The 20,691-nt window shown below is 42.2% G+C and overlaps 1 protein-coding gene and 1 non-coding gene across 7 annotated transcripts in view; both read left to right on the top strand.

The window, feature by feature from the left end:
- DIP2A (disco interacting protein 2 homolog A) overlaps window positions 1–20,691 on the top strand; it is a 109,767-nt gene that overhangs the window by 57,261 nt on the left and 31,815 nt on the right. For all 6 annotated transcript variants that reach the window (XM_032174545.2, XM_032174544.2, XM_032174541.2 and 3 more), the window contains 7 exons: window positions 12,687–12,778; window positions 15,656–15,766; window positions 17,047–17,170; window positions 17,527–17,636; window positions 18,098–18,200; window positions 19,558–19,622; window positions 19,780–19,873. In XM_032174545.2, the coding sequence (XP_032030436.1) occupies window positions 12,687–12,778; window positions 15,656–15,766; window positions 17,047–17,170; window positions 17,527–17,636; window positions 18,098–18,200; window positions 19,558–19,622; window positions 19,780–19,873 (699 nt within the window). The remainder of the gene's footprint in view (window positions 1–12,686; window positions 12,779–15,655; window positions 15,767–17,046; window positions 17,171–17,526; window positions 17,637–18,097; window positions 18,201–19,557; window positions 19,623–19,779; window positions 19,874–20,691) is intronic.
- On the top strand, window positions 9,375–9,479 carry LOC116482667 (U6 spliceosomal RNA). Its single transcript, XR_004251945.1, has one exon. It is a non-coding gene; the product is annotated as a U6 spliceosomal RNA (small nuclear RNA).

Here is a 20,691-nt window from a genome sequence, read left to right as displayed (position 1 = left end):
TGAGCTCAAGCAGTCTGCCTGCCTCCCTCCCAAAGTGTTGGGATTACAGGCGTGAGCTCCCATGCCTGGCCCATTGTTTTTTGTTTGTTGTTTTAATCAGTCATACATCTTTATTCTTTCATCAGTCATACATTTTAATTCTTTCTTTTACTATATACATTCATTCCTGAGATTCTGTATTTTCCCGGGTAATCATTTCCTTCTGGCCTGTAGAACTTCCTGTATGTTCATTATACTGTAGGTTTGCTGGCAACTTCATTTTTGAAGGTTATATTTTGTGGTTATTTATCTTCTTTCAGCAGTGCAAAGATATTGTTATAGGCTTTTGAGAAGATGCCAGACCATTGTTGCTCTGTTGACAGTAATGTGTATGGCTGCTTAAAAAGTGTTCTTTTTCTTTGAATTGCAGCCATCTTACTATGGCATATTTAGAGGTGATGTTCTTTGAAAATTTCCTGTGATGTTCTTTGAAGTTTTCAAGATGTCCACAGGGCTTCTTGAATCTGTAGAATGGTGTCTTTTATCTGTTTGAGAAAAATTACAGCCATCTTCTCTTACTATATTGCTTCTTCCTCATTTTTGTTCTTCTCTCCTTCTGGGACTCTAGTTATACTTTTTCCCTGAGTCCTACGTGTTTAATGTTCTTTTTTATATTTTGCATTCTTTCTTATATATACTTCAATTTGGATATTTTCTATTTTCCTTTATTCAAATTCTTTAATCTTGTCTTCTGAAATTTCTAATCTGCTGTGAAATCCTGATGAGTTCCTTATTTTAGATATTGCCTTTTCAGTTTAGAATTTTCATTTCTCTATTATAGTTACTATTCTAATACTCTGGAAAAATTTCTCATTATTCCATACATTTTCCTAATCTTTGCTTCTGCTGCCTTGAATACACACATTAATTATTGTAAATGAAAGTCTTTGTTAGCTAACACCAATATCTGGATCACCTTTGGGTCTGTTGCTCTTGTCTGTGTTTTCTCTCTCTCTCTTTTTTTTTTTTTTTTTTTTTTTTTGAGACAGAGTCTTGCTCTGTTGCCCACGCTGGAGTGCAGTGGTGATCACAACTCACTGCAGCCTTGACTTCTTGGGCTCAAGCAATCCTCCCACCACAGGCTCCTAAGTAGCTGGGACTACAGGTGCACAGCACTCTGCCCAGCTAATTTTTTCTTTCTTTTTTTCTTTTTTTTTTTATAGAGATGGGGTTTCAATATGTTGTCCAGGCTGGTCTTGATCTCCTGGGCTCAAGTGACCTGCCTGCCTCAGCCTCCCTAAGTGCTGGATTACAGGCGTGAGCCACCATGCCTGGCCTTTTTGATTGAATATTGTATGTTGTGTATAAAAACATTATGGCGGGTCCAGACAATGTCATCTTCCTTAAGAGAAACCCCTTTCCCCTCCAAGTAGAGTAGTGGCTGGCTGGTCACTGCAGTCCAGTCATGCCTGGCCCAGCCGGCCTTTGCTCTCCTCTGGCTCTCCTGGGCTTTCTGCCAGTGCCTGGTATGTGCATGCTTCTCTTTCCTCTGATGGTTTCCCAGCCAGGGTGTTGGTCTCCTCATGGCTTCTTAACAACCCCATTCTGCTTTTCAGAGGTTTCCCACATGAGCTCTTGGTCTCCTGCTGCACACAGCCAGAGGATTCAGCACATGTCCTGCAGGAGGTGGCTGTGCTCTCGAGACTCCTAGCCTCTGCCAGAAGCTCTGCAGGTTTCTTCATGTCTTGGTGGGACTGCTCCAGGTGGATACTTAGCTCCCTGTGGGGGCTTGAATCACTGAACACGGACAGTGTAAAGACAGCTGCAGCTTAGCTCACTTTCTGGAGGGTTTTCCCTCTCTGGAATCTTAACTCCTCTAGTTGTCTTTGCTGAGCAGCAACTTGCTGCTTCCAAAAGATTATTTCTGCATTTTATTCAGTTTTTAAACTCATCTTAGGCAGGAGTGCTGGTCTGCCACCAGTACCCTCTCCTACTCGGAAGCAGAGTCTTCTACCATTGTGCTTTTAAAATTCATTCATGTTATTGCGTGTAGTTGTAGTTCATTTATTTCTGTTGAGGAATGAATATTCCAGAATTTACTTAAGCATTATACTGTTGGTGGAATACATGGGCTGTATCCAGTTTTAGCTACTAGAAACAGTGCTCTCAGGAAGATTCTGGTGTGTGCCACCTGGTACCTAAGCATATGTTTCTGAAGGTTGGGTACGTAGGAGTGGAAGTACTAGGTCTGGTGTTATGGGCACCTTCACATTGATGAGATGGCACCACAGTTCTCCAGTTCACCCCCTTGCCCCATCAGTGTGGGTGGGCCTTGCCTGCTCCCCATCATTATCAGCACTTGGTATTGTCAGGGTTATGAATTTTAGCTACTCTTGTGAGAATATGGTGGTATTTCATTGTGGTTTTAATGTGCATTTTACTGATAACTAAATAGATTGAGATCTTTCCTGTCATTTTAACTTTCTCTTTTGTTAAGTACCCCTTGAATCTTTTACACATTTTTTCTTTAGTGAAAGGCTGGGTGCAGTGGCTTACACCTATACTCCCAGTACTTTGGGAGGCTGAGATGGGTGAATCACTTGAGGCTAGGAGTTTGAGACCAGCCTGGCCAACATGGCGAAAGCCTGTCTCTACTAAAAATACAAAAATCAGCCAGGTGTGGTGGCATGCGCCTATAGTCCCAGCTACTCGGGAGGCTGAGGCATGAGAATCGCTTGAACCCAGGAGGTGGAGGTTACAGTGAGCCAAGATTGCACCGCTGCACTCCAGCCTAAGTGACAGAGCAAGACCCTGTCTCAAAAAATATATATAAATAAAGTGAAAACAAGTTTATTAAGAAAGCAAAGGAATAAAAGAATGGCTACTCCATAGGCAGACCAGCAGCTTGGGCTGCTGGACTAAGGATACTTAGAGTTATTTCTTGACTATATGCTAAACAAGGGGTCGATTATTAATAAATTTTCTGGGAAAGGGGTGGGCAGTTTCTGGAACTGAGGGTTCCTCCCATTTTAGACCATCTAGGATAACTTCCTGATGTTGCCATGGCTTCTGTAAACTGTCATGGCACTGGTGGGAGTGTCTTTTAGCATGCCAATCATTACAAATGGTGTATAATGAGCAGTGAGTTCAACCAGAGGTCACTTACATTGCCATCTTCATTTGCGGGGACTTGGCCAGCTTCGTCACCGCACATGCTGTTTTATCAGTAAGGTCTTTATGACCTGTATCTTGTGCCAACCTCCTATCTCATCCTGTGACTTAGAATGCCTAACTTACTGGGGGTGCAGCCCAACAGATCTCAGCCTTATTTTACCTCGCCGCTATTCAAGATGGAGTTGCTCTGGTTTAAACGCCTCTGACATATTTCCCCTCTCTGTTTTATAAGAGAAGCCTTAATTCTAAAGGTTGTAGAGGGACAAAGATTCATCTTCTATAACTTCTTCAGGCTGAACAGGAGTGATGACATTCCTGCCTAACTATTAGGGTCTTTTATATTTGAGAAAGAAAGGAGCTAAGTCAGAAAGCATCAGTATGGTGAGGGCCATTCATAACTCCAAGAAAATTTGATATCCGGAAGATTAATAAGTGTTCAGTTTAAGAAAACATTGAGTAAGCTTATCCTGCATTCCTATACAGAGTACAACAGCAGTATATTCCACAACAGTAAAACAAAACAAGTAAAATTATCCCAAGTAAGTTAAATAAGGATTTTCATGAACTGGGTAACTGTTGGAACTAAGATGATACGGGATTGCTAGCTGATTCCAATGTGCCCAGAATTAGAATATTGATCTAGATTTTTTTTTTTTTTTTTGAGACGGAGTCTTGCTCTGTCGCCCAGGCTGGAATGCAGTGGCGCGATCTCGGCTTACTGCAAGCGCTGCCTCCAAGGTTCACGCCATTCTCCTGCCTCAGCCTCCCGAGTAGCTGGGACTACAGGCCCCCGCCACCACGCCCAGCTAATGTTTTGTATTTTTAGTAGAGATGGGGTTTCACCGTGTTAGCCAGGACGGTCTCGATCTCCTGACCTTGTGATCCGTCCGTCTCGGCCTCCTAAAGTGCTGGGATTACAGGCGTGAGCCACCGCACCCGGCCTGATCCAGATTTTTACATTACCCATCTCTCTTGTTTCTCTCTACTTTACTCAATTGTTAAAAGCTGTAAATAGCTCAAAAGAAAAGTTTTCTTGGCTCTGAAAAACAAAACAAAGGATCAGCAACAATTTAAGCAAAAAGTCAAAACAAGTTACTTCTGTCTTCTATTAGTTCTATTAGTCCTATTAGTTTAGCTCGTGCAGTTAACTCCTGTTCGATATTCATGAACATTTTGGCTCTCCATGAGAGTCCTGAAAGTTTTTCCTCCATTCTAATGTCACAATCTCCAAAGTTATCAGAAACCTGCATTCAAAAACAGCTGTTAGAGTTCTCTAGTTGATTATAAAACCACCTTCTAAAGAGGACCAAAACAAGACAATTTTGTATGGATGACAGAACGCCTTAGGGCAGCCTCTACAAAAGCCGCAATTGACTAGGAATTTTGATTACATCTGTGACATGGAACAATTTAACGTACCAATTATACTTATTAATAACATGTACTGTCATATCAGAGTTATAGAAGTTTCACACGATTTTGGAACACAAACCAGTAACATATTTATACAAATACAGCCCAAAGAAAGCCAAGCATCATTTTATATCTGACAACGTTTCCTGTGTGATTTTTTATACCAAATAAGCTGAATATGTCATTTTTTGGACTTGAGAGGACCTAATATCTAGAAGATTAATTAGGTCAGGAAAAGGCAGAATTTAGAGTATGATGTTGGAAAGTTTGTCAAATATTAAAGGTTTAAATGCTTGATATTACAAGATAGAATCCCAGGTCACCATAAGTCATTCATTTACCCAAAATGATAACTCAAAAAATTTTAAAAGGCAAAATCCTTTACTCATTAATAGAAGGAAGACTTAGCTTCCCAAGTAATCTGCCTCCTTTCTTTCCCTTCTTTTTCCTATAGTTTATTCAGAAGGCAAACAAAAATCTTTGTTTTCTTTTTTTTTTTCCTGAGACGGAGTCTCGGGCGTGGTCTCGGCTCACTGCAACCTCCGCCTCCCGGGTTCAAGCAATTCTTCTGCCCCAGCCTCCTGAGTAGCTGGGATTACAGGTGTGCACCACCACGCCTGGCTAATTTTTGTATTTTTAGTAGAGACCGAGTTTCACCATGTTGGCCAGGCTTATCTCAAACTCCTGACTTCAAGTGATCGGCCTGCCCTGGCCTCCCAAATTGCTGGGATTACAGGCATGAGCCATTACACCCAGCCATCTTTCATTATTTTTTTAATATAAAAATCCTGCTCAAGGGAGAAAGCAAAATTTCACCATTGCATTAGCGCATTATTGATGTCAAACCCAATTCTTAATAAAACCTGGTAGACAAATCTTTTCAACCATAAGGTAAGATTCTCATAAACCTTTTGTAACCCTTTACAATTTTTGTTAAGGAGCAGATTCATGCTTCAAGAAAACTGTTGTGCTTTTATTCCAGTATTCAATTTATGGAAAAACTGAATAATACCCCTTTAACTTGAGGCCAGTGTGTTCACATACAATTTCTTTTACAAGATTAATTTTTCACAAACCTTCCACAACTTGCTCAAACCTTCAGCATTATTCTATCTAACTTAAAATAATCCTTTAACCCTTTAATCTAGGCAAAAAAAAAAAATCCACATTCCCATGACTTCTTACAATCTTTTTACCAAAAACACATTTCACACCTTGCAGGTAGAACTGCTTTTCCCATAGTCTCAGGTACATGTTACATTGTTAACCAAAGAAGCAGTTTATGCCCTTAAAGCATTTAGCAAACCTAATATGTGACCTGCCTAATTTAGACCAAATGCCTAAATTTTTGAAGATATTTTTATTTTACCAGTCTTTAAAACTGTCTTTATTTCCCAAAGGTTACTTAAGTCACATGAACTAAAAGGCATTACAGTTTTAATTTTTCTGACAAGATATTTGGTTTAAGCTCTTAGTATTTTTAAACCGATTAATCAAAGCTCTTTCATATATAAACATCACACACATAACATGTAAATAGACAGAAGATCCAGGAGATGTAAGATTTTCCATTTTCCAGTTTCTAAGTTTCTTAACTGGATTACTGGCTTCAGGGTGGAGCTCTTTGCTAAACAGGGCTAGGGAAACATGCAGTTTCTGGGGCCTAATAAGCAGCTGGAAGGCAAAGCAGATTCCAAAAATCAAAGGTCTCATTTCTATACCAGATACTGGATCCCCAAAAAAGGGGATCAGCCCATCCCCCATGGGAGTGTTATCTCTCAGTGGGGCTTGGGGACATTTCCATACCTCCTAGGTGGCCAAGAGCGTGCTTCTCTGATCTGAACATGCAAAGAGCTGTGTATTCCCCTACAACTGCCATTAGCTACCCACAAAGTATATTTCCTACCTAGTTGTTATACCAGAGCTCTCTCATCATGTGAAGTCAAAACCGTCAGATAACACAGTGCTGCAAAACAGAGCAGAGCCTTAGATTTTGAGATTTAAAATTTTAAATTCTTGGGGTTTCATGAGGAAAACTGAGGTTCTTCCCAAAATGGGGTCTGTGGCGCCTCCTCTATTTCCCCCAAGGAGTCCCAGGCTGTTAGACCTTGAATATCTGCTTTTGAGCTGACCTTTAACCATAGTGCTCTTTTATTTTTTTAATTAATTAAAAAAAAAATTTTTTTTTTTTAAGATGGAGTTTTGCTCTTGTTGCCCAGACTGGAGTGTAATGGCGTGATCTCAGCTTACCGCAACCTCTGTCTCCCAGGTTCAAGCGATTCTCCTGCCTCAGCCTCCCGATTACAGGCATGCACCACCATGCCCAGCTAATTTTGTATTTTTAGTAGAGACGGGGTTTCTCCATGTTGATCAGGCTGGTCTCAAACTCCTGACTTCAGATGATCCACCGGCCTCGGCCTCCCAAAGTGCTGGGATTATAGGTGTGAGCCATTGCGCCCAGCTTCTTATTTATTTATTTATTTTTTGAGATGGAATCTTGCTCTGTCGCCTATGCTGGAGTGCAGTGGCATGATCTTGGCTCACTGCAACCTCCGCCTCCCAGGTTCAAGCAGTTCTCCTGCCTCAGCCTCCTGAGTAGCTAGGATTACAGGTGTGCGCCTGGCTAATTTTTTTTTTTTTTTTTTTTTTTGTATTTTTAGTAGAGACGGGGTTTCACCATGTTGGCCAGGCTGGTCTTGAACCCCTGACCTTGTGATCCACCCGCCTCAGCCTCCCAAAGTGCTGGGATTACAGGTGTGAGCCACTGCACCCGGCCCATAGTGCTTTTTTTAAAAAGTCCTTTTAAATCTCTTATTACCCAACTTCAGCCAGGCCTTATGGCTAATATTTCTGACTTTGCAACTTTACCAAAGGTAACCTCCCAGGTGAAAACAATAAACCTTAGCCAATAAGCTACAGTATTAGGCACTTGGACTATTCCCAGAAGAAGTCCAGAGCATCCAATCCTGAGCTTGCAAAGGCTTTTAACTGCTCGAGATAACCTTTAGAGCTAACTACGACATGAACCCTCAAATTCGTGTTCACTCGATGGTGGAAACCAAGAGAAAGTACCTCCATGTGGTTACAAGTCAACTCCCAAGGACATTTTTCAGCATGTGGTCTCTAGGCAAGATGAAGGAGCAGTTGCCCTGAGTAACAGAAAAGATGGAAAAGAGAAAGGGAGAAAAGCATTGCCTATGGCAGTATGGGAAAGGTGAGGAGCTCAGGGAGGCCAGAGAAAGACCCAGCCATTGCAGCGACACTGAATCAATAGTTCAGGCGGCCGCTTGTTAGTAATGAAGGGATCTTTTCCAGCAGTCCCATCAGCTCTGGAGTTTCCCCTTTTGGGGAGAAAAAATGCTCCCATGTTCCATGATCCTGTACATGCCTAACCCTGTCACCCAAAGCCGTCAGCAAAGAGTGCAAGGCCGATTAATCCAGAGAGAATAGTGGTTAGCATTTTGTAGTGCCAGATCCATTCTTGGCCAAGAGGGACTTTACTGAAGGGGGGCCTCTAACCCCTTATATCTTAGGAAGGACTCTAACCTTCCCAAGTTGGGCCTCGAGCCCAGGTTTGTTCAAGTGCCCTTGCCTTTTATTAAGAGGGGCCTTTAACCCACTCTGTCTTAGGAGAAACTCTGACTCCCCTAAGTTGGGACTCTAACCCAATTCCATCCTTTACCCTGGTAAATGCACCCACTTACCCACAGTCGGCCAGTTGGTGCTGTGGTCTTATCTCCTTTGGGTCGGGGCTCTCCTCAGTATTATCCCTTTGGAATTCACCAGGAAGATGTTCCCAGAAAGGGATCTTATTCCAGACCCCAAGAGAGGCTTGTTGGACCTTGTGCAAGAAAGAATTCAGGGCAAGTCAGTATAGTAAAGTGAAAGCAAGTTTATTAAGAAAGCAAAGGAATAAAAGAATGGCCACTCCCTAGGCAGAGCAGCTGCACCTTTTCTAATATAGGGTCATTTATAGGAATTTTTTGTATTATATTCTGGATACCAGCCCTTTGTCAGTAATACTTTGCAAGAGTTCTCTCCCTCTTTGTGGCTGGCTTTCCACTAATGGTAGCTTAGTGAACAGAAGTTCTATCAATCACCTTTTCTTTTATGATTTTTGCTTTTTTTTTTTTTGAGACAGAGTCTCACTCTTTTGCACAGGCTGGAGTGCTGTGGCGTGATCTTGGCTCACTGAAGCCACTGCCTTCCGGATCAAGCGATTATTACGCATCAGCCTCCCAAGTAGCTGGGAGTACAGGCGTGCACCACCAGGCCCGGCTAATTTTTTGTATTTTCAGTAGAGTCAGGGTTTCACTGTGTTGACCAGGCTGGTCTCGAACTCCTGACCTCAGGTGATCCACCTGCCTTGGCCTCCCAAAGTGCTGGGATTACAGGTGTGAGCCTGTACTGTTTCCCTTGGCTGAGATCAAAACATTATTCCATTAATTTGGGAAAATGCTGTTGTTTTGCTGTTCACATTTAGGTCTGTCATTCACCTGGAATGTGTTTTTGTGAATGGTGTGGGACTGGGTTCCCGGGCTCGTTTCTAGAGAAAGATAACCAACTGTCCCGTTCTTGTTTAAGGAGGAGACAGCCCTTGCCCCACTCCTCTGTGGTGGCACGTGGATCATCAGTTGAGTTGTCCACACATGGGTGGATCTGTTTTGCTGTTCTCTGTTTTATTTCATTGATTTATTTTCTATCTTTGTGCCTATACCACACTCTCTTAATTGCCGTAGTTTTATAATAAGTCTTGACATCTGTAGAGAAAGCCTGCCATCTTGTTTTCTTCTTCAAAAGTATCTTACATGCTCACTTTGGCAGCACAGACACTAAAACTGAAATGATGTAGAGAAGATGAGCATGGTACCTGTGCAAGGATGACACACATTTGTGAAGTGTTCCATACTAAAAAAAACAAAAGAGTGTCTTAGCAATTCTTACCCTGTGCATTTCAGGATCCACTTTAGAATGAGCTTATCAGGTGTCACAGTATACCTACTGAGATTATTAGCATTACTTTGAATGAGTCTAAAGAGAATTAACACCTTTGCATTATTATTATTATTATTATTATTATTATTATTGAGATGGATTTCCTCTTGTTACCCGGCTGGATCAAGGCACGACTCACTCACTGCAACTCCCTCCTGGTTCAATGATTCTTCTGCCTATGTTGGCCAGGCTGGTCTGAAACTCCAGACCTCAGGTGATCCACCTGCCTCGGCCTCCCAAAGTGCTAGGATTACAAGCGTGAGCCACCGCACCCGGCCACCTTTGCATTATTGAGTCTTCTAGCCCTTGGACATCTGTCCCTCCATTCAAATATTTTTTTACTTTATCTCAGTAATGTATGATTTTCTGTGGGGAGATTTTGCATGTTTCTTGTGACAGTCTCAAGTACTTAGTGTGTGTGTATTTTAATCTTGTGGTGGATACTTTCATCAAAAATCTTCATTTACTTTTTTTTTTGAGACAGAGTTTTGCTTTGTTGTCCAGGCTGGAGTGCAGTGGCACGATCTTGGCTCACTGCAACCTCCGCCTCCTGGATTCAAGCAGTTCTCATGCCTCAGCCTCCTGAGTAGCTGGGATTACAAGTGCCTGCCTCCACACCCACCTGATTTTTTGTATTTTAGTAGAGACAGGGTTTTACCATCTCACCCAGGCTGGTCTTGAACTCCTGAGCTTAGGCAATCTGCCCGTCTCAGCCTCCCAAAGTGCTAGGATTACAGATGTGAGCCACTGCTCCCGGCCTGTTTACTCTGTATTGCTAGTATGTAGAAATCAAATGGTGTTTGTATGCTGATATATTTGGCAGCCTTGCTAAATTCAGTTACAAAAGATTCATAAGCTACACCATCGTGTCATCTGCAAATAATGGTAGTTATATTTCCAGTTGTTCAGCTTTTTTCTCCCCTTTTGCACTGGCTAAGCCTTTCAGTAAAATGCTGAAAACAGACGTCCTTTACTTACTTCTCTCAGAGGGGAAGCTTTCAATATCCAACCATTAATTATGATATTTCCTGTTGGGTTTCTAAAGATGCCCATTATCACATTAAGGAAGTATGTTTCCTTTTATTCTGAGTTTAAGAAGGACTTCAGAAATCATTTAAAGTCATGTTTAAATCATGAATGATTTAAACTGTTTTTCTTTTCTTCCATCTATTGATATGATTGTTTTATTTTTCACCTTTATTTTGTTAATGTGGCAAATTATGTTGAACCTCTTTGCATTCCTGGGATAAAACTGACTTGGTCATGATGCATTATACTTTTTATGTACAGCTGGATTCAATTTGAAATTCTTTATGCGTTACAATTATTAACACCTTAAATTGACCTTTTAAAATAGGCTAAAACAGTGATTTGAGTTGAATTTTTTTTTTTTTTTTGGGGGGGGAGTCTCACTCTCGCCCAGGCTAGAGGGCAGTGGCACGGTCTCGTCTCACTTCAACCTCTGCCTCCTGGGTTCAAGCAGTTCTCCTGCCTCGGCCTCCCGAGTAGTTGGATTACAGTGTGTGCCACCACTCCCAGATAATTTTTTGTATTTTTAGTAGAGACAGGATTTCACCGTGTTGACCAGTTTGGTCTCGAACTCTTGACCTCAGATGATCCACCCACCTTGGCCTCCCAAAGTGCTGGAATTACAGGCATGAGTCACCGTGCCCAGTCTAGTATTTTTTTTTTTCTCATTCATTTCTCAGGTTCCACAGTTCACTTATTTCATAGTGTTACACCTGAGCTTCATATTATTACACGGGAAATTGAGCACTCAGTTGCAGGGCATGGCTGCTCAACCTGCTTGCAGTTGTGCCACAGGGACTTAAAGGGCTCAGTGACGACTTTGTGTTGCTTCTTTGATAGGCTGCTTGGTGAGGGGGTGTTAAGGCTCCTTCAAGTATGGGGGGTTAGACTCAGATTTCTCAGTCTTCCTGTCCCATGGTCACCTCTGCCTCTGTCGCCCTCTCCAGACACCCCCAGTCCTCTAGGCTTTTCCTTTCTCTGTTGTCCTGTCTTCCTCAGTGAAGCTCTCCCCTTTTGAGTGCTTATGAGCATAGCAGGTGCGCCAGGAGGGGTGTGTGGTGGGAAGGACCTCGGGGGTAAGAGCTGGTTCCTGGGCCCTTTGCCTGGCGTGAGGTCCTGATGGCTTTCCAAGTAAAGAATGGATGGCATTGATACCCAGATCACCTTTGGATCTGTTGCTTTTGTTTATATTGTCTGTTGATTTTTGGTCAGGGGAACTTCTATTTGGGGATGCCTGGTATTTTAACATCTTAAACTTAACATATTAAATTAGGAATTTAACATGTTAAAATAAAGATATGACCCATTTCATGAATTGTTGTAAAGATTAAATAAATTATATGCTACTCTTACAAATGATGTAATTGAGGGATATTTAATATAATGAAAATCCATTTACAATGCAATATTAATTTAAAAAGTAGGGTGAAGTATCTCATTTCTTGAAAATTATACAGACATGTATACATGTTTATATGTGTATAGCTGTATATATATGCACACATATGTACATATACATATGTATACCAAATACTGAGTTTTTTTCTGCTGGCTTTTTTTTTTTTTTTTTTTTAGATAATGTCCCTATTGCCCAGGCTGGTTCTCACTGCAGCCTCCACCTCCCAGGTTCAAGCAATTCTCATGCTTCAGCCTCCCGAGCAGCTGGGATTACAGGCACACACCACCACACTGAGCTAATTTTTTGTATTTTTAGCAGAGATGGGGTTTTGCCATGTTGGCCAGGCTGGTCTCAAACTCCTGGCCTCAAGTGATCTGCCTGCCTCGTCCTCCCAAAGTACTGGGATTACAGGTGTGAGTCACTGCAACCGGCCTCTGCTGGCTCTTCTGTAGTCCAAATTTTCTATAATAAAATCCTGTTTTATTTTTGTATTAAGAAAAATAAATCTGTAAGTTATTTTTAAGAGAAAACAATGATGTTCATTACAACATTGTGCAGAATAGTTATCAGTTGGAAACTACCTAAATTTCCACTAATGGGGTAATGGTATATTTCAGGGTATTTTGGTTTCTACATTAAAATGTTAATTATTTGTTTCTTAAATTTTACATTGCTTAGTATTTTTATTTTGTTTTAGGTAAACTTTGGAGTCGGAGTTTAAAACTAGCTTATACTCTACTTAATAAACTGACAAGTAAGAATGAACCTCTACTTAAACCTGGAGACAGAGTAAGTAACTAGAATGTCACTTTTTTGGAATGAGCAAAAGCAGAGACTTAAATAATCTGGTTCATTGAAATTAGTGTTCTATCATTTAGTTAGAATTACAGCATTAATACAAGGGATTTAAAATCAGCAGTGAGGGCTGGGCGCGGTGGCTCACGCCTGTAATCCTAGCACTTTGGGAGGCTGAGGTGAGCAGACTGCCTGAGCTCAGGAGTTTGAGACCAGCCTGGGCAACATGGCAAAACCCCGTCTCTACTAAAAATACAAAAAATTAGCTGGGCGTGGTGGTGCGTGCCTGTAATCCCAGCTACCTGGGAGGCTGAGGCATGAGAATCTCTTGAATCCGGGAGGCGGAGGTTGTAGTGAGCCAAGATCTCGCCACTGCACTCCAGCCTGGAGACAGAGTGAAAAGTATTAACTATGGCAGAGTTTGTGATGTAGAGTAAAGATCCCTTTTCTGCACTCACTGTTTCATTGTCCACTGTTTCTTCATCTCCTTTTCTGTTTGACTTCATATATGTTGATATTAAAAATGTTAGATTCCAGAGCTTAGATTTTCTGAATCAAAATCTAAAGGTCTGAAACCCTGCTGTGAAATTCTGTATTTTTATCTCCTTCCCTATTCTATGTGTCCAGGTAACCTCCTTGTACCTATCTGCCAAAATAGGATGCTGGAGACTTATTCTCTTGTGCTACGCTGCCCTATATGGTTGGCAGTAGCCATTTGGGGCTATTTAAATTCACCAAAATTAAATAAAAAATTTAGTTTCTCGGTTGCACAAGCCACATTTCACGGGCTCAGTAGGGGTGTGGCTGGTAGCTACTGTATTTATAGATCAGAGGTAGAACATTCCTGTCATCATAGAAAGTTCTGTTGGACAGTGCTACTGTAGGCAAGCTGGACCAGACCGGAGGACCCTGGTATACTAGAAAGTCCAGGGTGGAAAATAGGAGAACATGGTGAAAATCAACATACCAGTGAAATCCCCTAGTGAGAAGGTCACCTGTGTCAGATCACCCAACAAGGAAACTGCAGGTTAACAAGCTGGCAGACGGTTCCAAGTAGTTCTTTCAGTGCCTAACTCTTTAATATGAACTATTAGCCAAGGACTTTTAAGAAGGAAATGTCAATATGAGAGAAAATACCAAAAGACAAAGAAAAGGGAAGGGAAGAGAGGGAGTGAGAGAGAGACAAGAAAAGTAAAGAAGGGAGGAAAGAGGGAACAACAAGGAAAGCTAGATACAGAAAATAATGTTTCTAAAAAGTGAATATTAATATTCTTGGAAACCAGAGATGAAGATGTTTCATAAGTCAAGAAAAGGATGCCAGTAGGAGAGACTAAGAGATGGAGAGCGGAGTAAAATAGGACAAAAAGACTCGATCAAGAAGACCCACCACCTGACTGATAACTGGAGTCCAGAAAGAGAAAGGAGAACAGAAAGTAGAACATTTTAAATGAAAATAGTAATTCAGGACAATATCCCGGACCTGGAGAGTGTAAATATTCAAGGATGCACACCAAAATGCATGCCCATAATATTGCATAATACGAGGGGTACAGAAAAGAATCCCAGAGCTTTCAGGGGAAAAGTAGGATGTACACAAAGGATTGGCAATGACAGCGGCTTTTGGGATTTCTCATTGGTAAAACTGGAAGAGAGTGGAATGATGCCTCAAAAATTCAGAGGGAATATAATTTTTAACTTAAAATTCTATTCCCAGAGATTCAACAGATTTGAGAATAGTATAGCCATTTTCAGACATGCAGGACTCAGAAATGTTTGGCTCACAAGCACTTTCTTGTCGAGTTCTTAAAAGATGTCCCTCAGCCACATGAGTGAGTAGGGTGCAAGCAGGAGGACCACAGTGGAGGCCCCAGGACGATCACTGGCAGCAGTCCAGGGGGGCAGCACAGCCACCATCAGGAGAACCAAGACTCCAGGGCCGGGTGGAATCCTCAGCACCCACCGTCAGGAGAACCGAGACCCTCAGCAGTGGGTCCTCAGCAGCAGGGGTTACTCACAGCTCTCCTGAGTGGGTGGTTATTTGGAAAATGATACTGGTGGGTATTTGACCCATCTGAGGGAATATTTTAAAACAAATTAGCGAGAGAATACACAGAAAGCAATGCAAGTAGAAATGGAGGTAGCTGTTATCAGAAAAGAAAGGAAATGTGTACTTGGCTATAAAAATGTAAACAGTTGAAGAATAATACTTTATGATATGTTGTACTCATAGATGACATTTTATGTAACGCTTTAGAATGAATTTAAGAATCACTAATTTTCTTGAAAAACATTCTTACAAAGATAAAGACTTTCAGATTCTTGACTTGCAAGAGAATCTCTTTGGTTAGGTGAATCATAATAAAATTGACAAGGTCACAGGGATTGAGTTGAAGAAATTGGTGGCAAATTCTGCCTCCTATAATATTACACTTTATAAAAGTGAGCACAGCTCTTCCTAACAAATTCTGTAAAAATATACTTTCCATACCAAACATCTAGTCTCAAGGTTATAGGTTACATTCTGGGCAACCACCATTAAAACCAAATTTTGAAGGAGAACCTTGCCCTTTTCAACAAACAAACTTGTTAGAAAGTAAATTTCCAGACTGCAAGTACAGAATATAGATACAGCTTAAATTTTGTCTTACAAAGTCAGCGCTTATTGGTTATTCATTGTTGCGTGTTCTCAAAGGCCCTGAGTCAACAGTCTCTACTCAGTTAAATACTATTTGGACTGGTCCCTTATGGTTTCAAGCACAATTATTACAATATTTGGGGCTTACAAAAATTTTATTTATAACTAGCTTTTAATTTAACTAGATATTGTAAAAATTGGAAATTTGGAATATTCATTTCTTTGTACTGTTGTAGGTGGCGCTCGTGTTTCCGAATAGTGACCCTGTGATGTTCATGGTTGCATTTTATGGGTGTCTCCTGGCAGAGCTGGTTCCCGTCCCCATAGAAGTGCCATTAACGAGAAAGGTAGCAAACCCATGGCTCAGTTTCCGTATGGTTCACTTCTGAACTTGATACCAGCAGGGTCTTACTTCCTTTTCACTCGTGTGGGCAGGCAGCAAGCAGCTGTTTTGACAGAGGAGAGAAAGCTAGTAGTCAACAGGCTGGCCAGGACTCAAGAGAAATCAGATGCCATTTTGTCTGCCTCTCTTCTTGTTAATGAGAGGGGCACTGAGAACCGTTTTGCTGGTGATGCCCCCACACCACACTCTTATTAGGTGGAGCTGTTCTATCATCTACATGAATTTCCCAACAGAAATGATAGCCATTTTTTCCTTTAATGAATAGAATTATGATTCAGTAAGATTTTGTTCAACTTTTCCTCAAAACCATATGTTTATAGAAAATATTATTTCTTAGGGATAAATATATCATTACAGTGATATAGCTCACTTCTCAGTGGCAGTTTTGAATAAACGAGAGGGAAATTATCTTGCGTTTCTGTTCACTTACATGACAGTAGGCAGTTTCTGTTGCTGATAAATTATTAATGTGGGGTCTTGCTGATCTAGGAATCTGTAACATTTTTGATATAAATATCAATAATCTGATTACTGAAAAAAATATATCATTTAGGAGTAGACAAGGCATGAATTTGAGAAAATCAGTTTTCTGTCATCCTGTCCCAGTGGTTAACATGAGCATTATCCAGAAATATTCAAGAATCCCAAAAGTAAAATTTGCAAATAAAACTAGTGTATCTCAAAGGATAATATATGATGAGCAGGTATTTGAATGCAGTGATTCTTAGGAGTAAAACTAGAGATTTGTCAAATGTATATGAAGAAAATGACAGAATACTGCTGAGGGACACAGAAGAGTTGGCTACAAGGAAATGTGTTTCTGTGTGGAAATAATTAATATTGTTAGTGACCAGGCCTCTCCAGATTAATTTGTAAATTTCAACATGATTCAATGGAAATTTCAATGGCATTAACTTTGGAGTTTATTAAAAATGCTTCTAAATGTCATTTGTAAGAATAAACTGAGAAATTAGCCCATTAAACTTTATATTTCACCACAAATACAAACCAAAATTATCTTTTAAATTTAAACATAGTTGTCACATTTTCATGAACTATTTCCATGAAAAGATCATATATATCAATAATGGGACTGAATTATTCTGGAAGTTTTATGAGGGATGAAAAAAAGATCTGTTCTCTGTGCATGGCCTGGAGCACCAAGGGTCTGGGGCTGTGGCTGCTGTGAGCACCCACCCCACACGGTCACTCTGCTTTCTGCAGGACGCAGGCAGCCAGCAGGTTGGGTTTCTGCTGGGCAGCTGTGGAGTCTCCTTGGCCCTGACCACAGACGCTTGTCAGAAAGGCCTCCCCAAGGCACAGACGGGAGAGGTGGCAGCTTTCAAAGGTGAGGCCTCCCAAGGGAAGGAGAGTCAGTGTTCTGACTGTGGTCTGTGTTAAATGCATGGTGTTCCAGAAATTAAACATGACAGAGGTGGCTGGGTCTTCAGCAAAAGTGTTCCCTTGTTCAAGGCCTTGGTGAATCTCGGTTTTCATCTGGCTTCATGTCTCGACCTGTACTGTCTAATATGGTAGCCACTGGCCGGATGTACCTTTTTAAATTACATAAAATGAAATGAGACTAAAACTTGTACTCCTTAGTCGCTCAGTAGCTAGTGCTGCATGTTGGAGGCGCAGGCTTCTAGTGTGGGGAGCAGATGCCTCTGACTGCTTGCTGTTCTGTGTCCTGTCTGTGTGTCACAGGTTGGCCCCCCCTCTCCTGGCTAGTGATTGATGGGAAGCATCTAGCCAAGCCCCCCAAGGACTGGCACCCTCTGGCCCAGGACACAGGGACTGGGACCGCCTACATTGAGGTAATGACTGTTCCTAACTTAGAGCACGTAAAAACATGTCCCACAGGCTAAGTCTTGCTTTTCATAAGAATATAAGTTGCTATTCTTTTTTGTTAAATTTCGGCCTAAGAGTTCTTGTTTTATCTCTGCCCCAGAAATACAGAGTGTCATATAGATCCTTGCTCAGATCCTTCCAGGTTTCTCTCTTATCTAATTCTCTCCTAACTGGCTCCCTGGGGATGCAGACAGTTAGGAGGGAGCCCATGGCGCACCATTGCCCTCGGGCACCTGCCCAAGAGGAGCCACAACTTCCACTGAAGCATCCCCTCAGCGGCCAGGGTTTGCCATGTACCTGGGCCTAGCAAGATGGTTAGAGGAGAGACACTGACCACTTCTGCTTTTGAAGATTCTGTCAGTCTCCATTCTGTCTGTTGTCACCTCTAGAAATACCACATCATGTCTTTCTCCTTGAAATCTTTCAGTATAAAACCAGCAAAGAAGGCAGTACGGTGGGGGTCACAGTGTCCCACGCATCCCTGCTGGCGCAGTGCTGGGCTCTGACCCAGGCGTGCGGGTACTCAGAAGGTAAGGGCTCTCGGGTGGGGTGGTGGCCCCTCCAGCCTCACACACATACCCGATGTCCCTAATCATGTGACTGTCGCTGCATCTGTCAAAACCACCCCTGGGTAGTGCCTTTGCCCATTAATCCAGGTCATGCCAGGTAGAGAGATGCACCATCCTCAGCATGCTTACGGGGTCTCTGTGGTTGTGCTGGCCAAGAGGGCACACGGTGTGTCTTAGCAGAGTCCAGACAACCCCATCAGGGTTGTTTTCAGTAAATGCACATGGATGTTGATTTTATGGAACATGGAACCTATATCCCACTGATTGATTTATACACAGTGCTGGGTTCACAGGCCTGCCCTGGGGGGCTGGCTTACTCTGTGACATACCGAGGGTCAGGGCATTTTTCATTCAAAAAGAGGAAAACACTTTTAGTTTTCTATTACTGTATCTATGACAGTAGTTTTGACCTTAGCTGTCATGCATATAAATATATAAGTAGAATCTTTATGGTTGTAGATGATCTGTTGGTAAAGTATAGTCAGCACCTGATTTACTTCAAATGTCAGATACTTAACTTGAGATATTTTAAAATTAATATTATTTAATTGATAAGTACTAATTGTATATATTTATGGGGTACACTGTGACAAATAATTTTAAAAACTGTAAAAATGGACTCGTAGTAGTTTTCTTACATTGTAATACTGGAATTGAACAAAACTACAGAGTGAAATTGAATGGTATGTGTAAATATCTAAAATATAGGTGTTTAGGCCAGGTGCAGTGGCTCATACCAGTAATCCCACCACTTTGGTAGGCTAAAGCAGGAGGAACACTTGAGGTCAAGAGTTTGAGACCAGCCTGGCCAACATGGTGAAATCCCTTGTCTACTAAAAATACAAAAATTAGCTGGGCATGGTGGCGCATGCCTGTAGTCCCACCTACTTGAGAGGCTCAGACAGGAGAATTGCTTGAACCTGGGAGGCAAAGGTTGCAGTGAGCTGAGATTGCTCCATTGCACTCTAGCCTGGGCAACAGAGCAAGACTGTCTCACAAAAAAAAAAAAAAGAAAGAAAAGACAAGCTGCGGTGACACCTTGCACAGCTTCTTCAGTATGTGATGTTCCTGTGCCTTCTGATTAGTGCTCAGCATGGTTCTCTGTGTTAGTTCCATGACCTTCCACTTTTATGTGTTTCCAGTAATTTGAATAGATAACCAGGATTATTATTAATTGGTACGTGGTATTTGGAAATGCTCTATCTGTTCCCTGAAACTTACATGTTGATGACATACTCAACTCAGAATTTCTCTAGAAAATGCATAGGGCTTATTGAGAGGGTTGCTCAGTGGTGTAACCTTCTTTGTCCACTTGCAGCTGAAACATTAACAAATGTGCTGGATTTCAAAAGGGATGCTGGTCTGTGGCATGGAGTGTTAACAGTGAGTGTTGTTTGCTGATGACTAATTGTTGGAACAAGGGATTGAGATGAATCCAAGCCTCTGCCTGGAATGTTGTTGGGAGAGTACATCGGTTTTGTTTTGCTTTTTCTGGTGTGGCCCGGGCCCACTCGCCCTAAGCGTGTGTGCTCCCACACAGAGCGTCATGAACAGGATGCACGTGGTCAGCGTCCCCTACGCGCTGATGAAGGCGAACCCGCTCTCCTGGATCCAGAAAGTGTGCTTCTATAAAGGTAACGGATACCATGGTCACGGCATTCACCCTTCTTTAGGGAAATCTCTTTGAACTGACCTTTGGTGCTTAAGAAAAAATAAAGCTGACATGTGGAACTGCAGATGTAGGCTGAGGAGCTGTGGGATGTCTTTCTTGGTCACACCCCTGCCCAGGAGTGTGGGGGTTTTCTCTGCCTCGGGCATGGCCCTCAGGGTTTCATGGGTGACGTGGTAAGTAGGGCCACTTGGTGGGGTCTGGGCCTTACTTCTCTCAACAGTTGAGGTGCCTCCTGGGACCAAGCAGGAGGCCCCAGCATGGCCACACCTGCACAGTCGGCAGTCTGTGTCTCTGCCCTGTGGAGCTCAGTGACACTTCTACTAGCCACTGAGCCACTGGATCAGCTGGGTCACCCATGTTGCCTTGTTCTACCTGCTGGGCTGTGCCCCTCTGGACATGTCTCCCAGCAGTGTGGAGGGGCAGCTCTCTCTGTCTGTCCTACTTTATGGAGGGAAATTGAAGCTTGGGTAGGGGTGGGGGGATTGCTGGATTCCACATGCTAGCCAGTGCAGGGGCCAGACTGAGGCCTGAGACCATCTGTTTAGCTCCTGGGGTCCTCACACTTCTCAGCCAGCACCAGGGGTTTGGGGAAGAACAACATGAGACGAAGCGGGCAGATAGGAAAAGAGTAATATGGAGCTTCTAAGAAAAAATTAACGTTGGAAATGGATCTGAGGTTTTGATGTCTAAATTGTACCTCAGAGTTGATTTTTGTGGAAAAAGCTTTGAGGGTTCGTTAGACTGCATGTGAGAGATGGCTGCAGAGAGCTTGTGACCTGG

The sequence above is a fragment of the Hylobates moloch genome, unplaced genomic scaffold (assembly GCF_009828535.3).
Source record: "Hylobates moloch isolate HMO894 unplaced genomic scaffold, HMol_V3 SCAFFOLD_14, whole genome shotgun sequence".
In the NCBI taxonomy this organism is placed as follows: domain Eukaryota; kingdom Metazoa; phylum Chordata; class Mammalia; order Primates; family Hylobatidae; genus Hylobates; species Hylobates moloch.
This window is presented reverse-complemented; position numbering and strand designations above follow the sequence as displayed.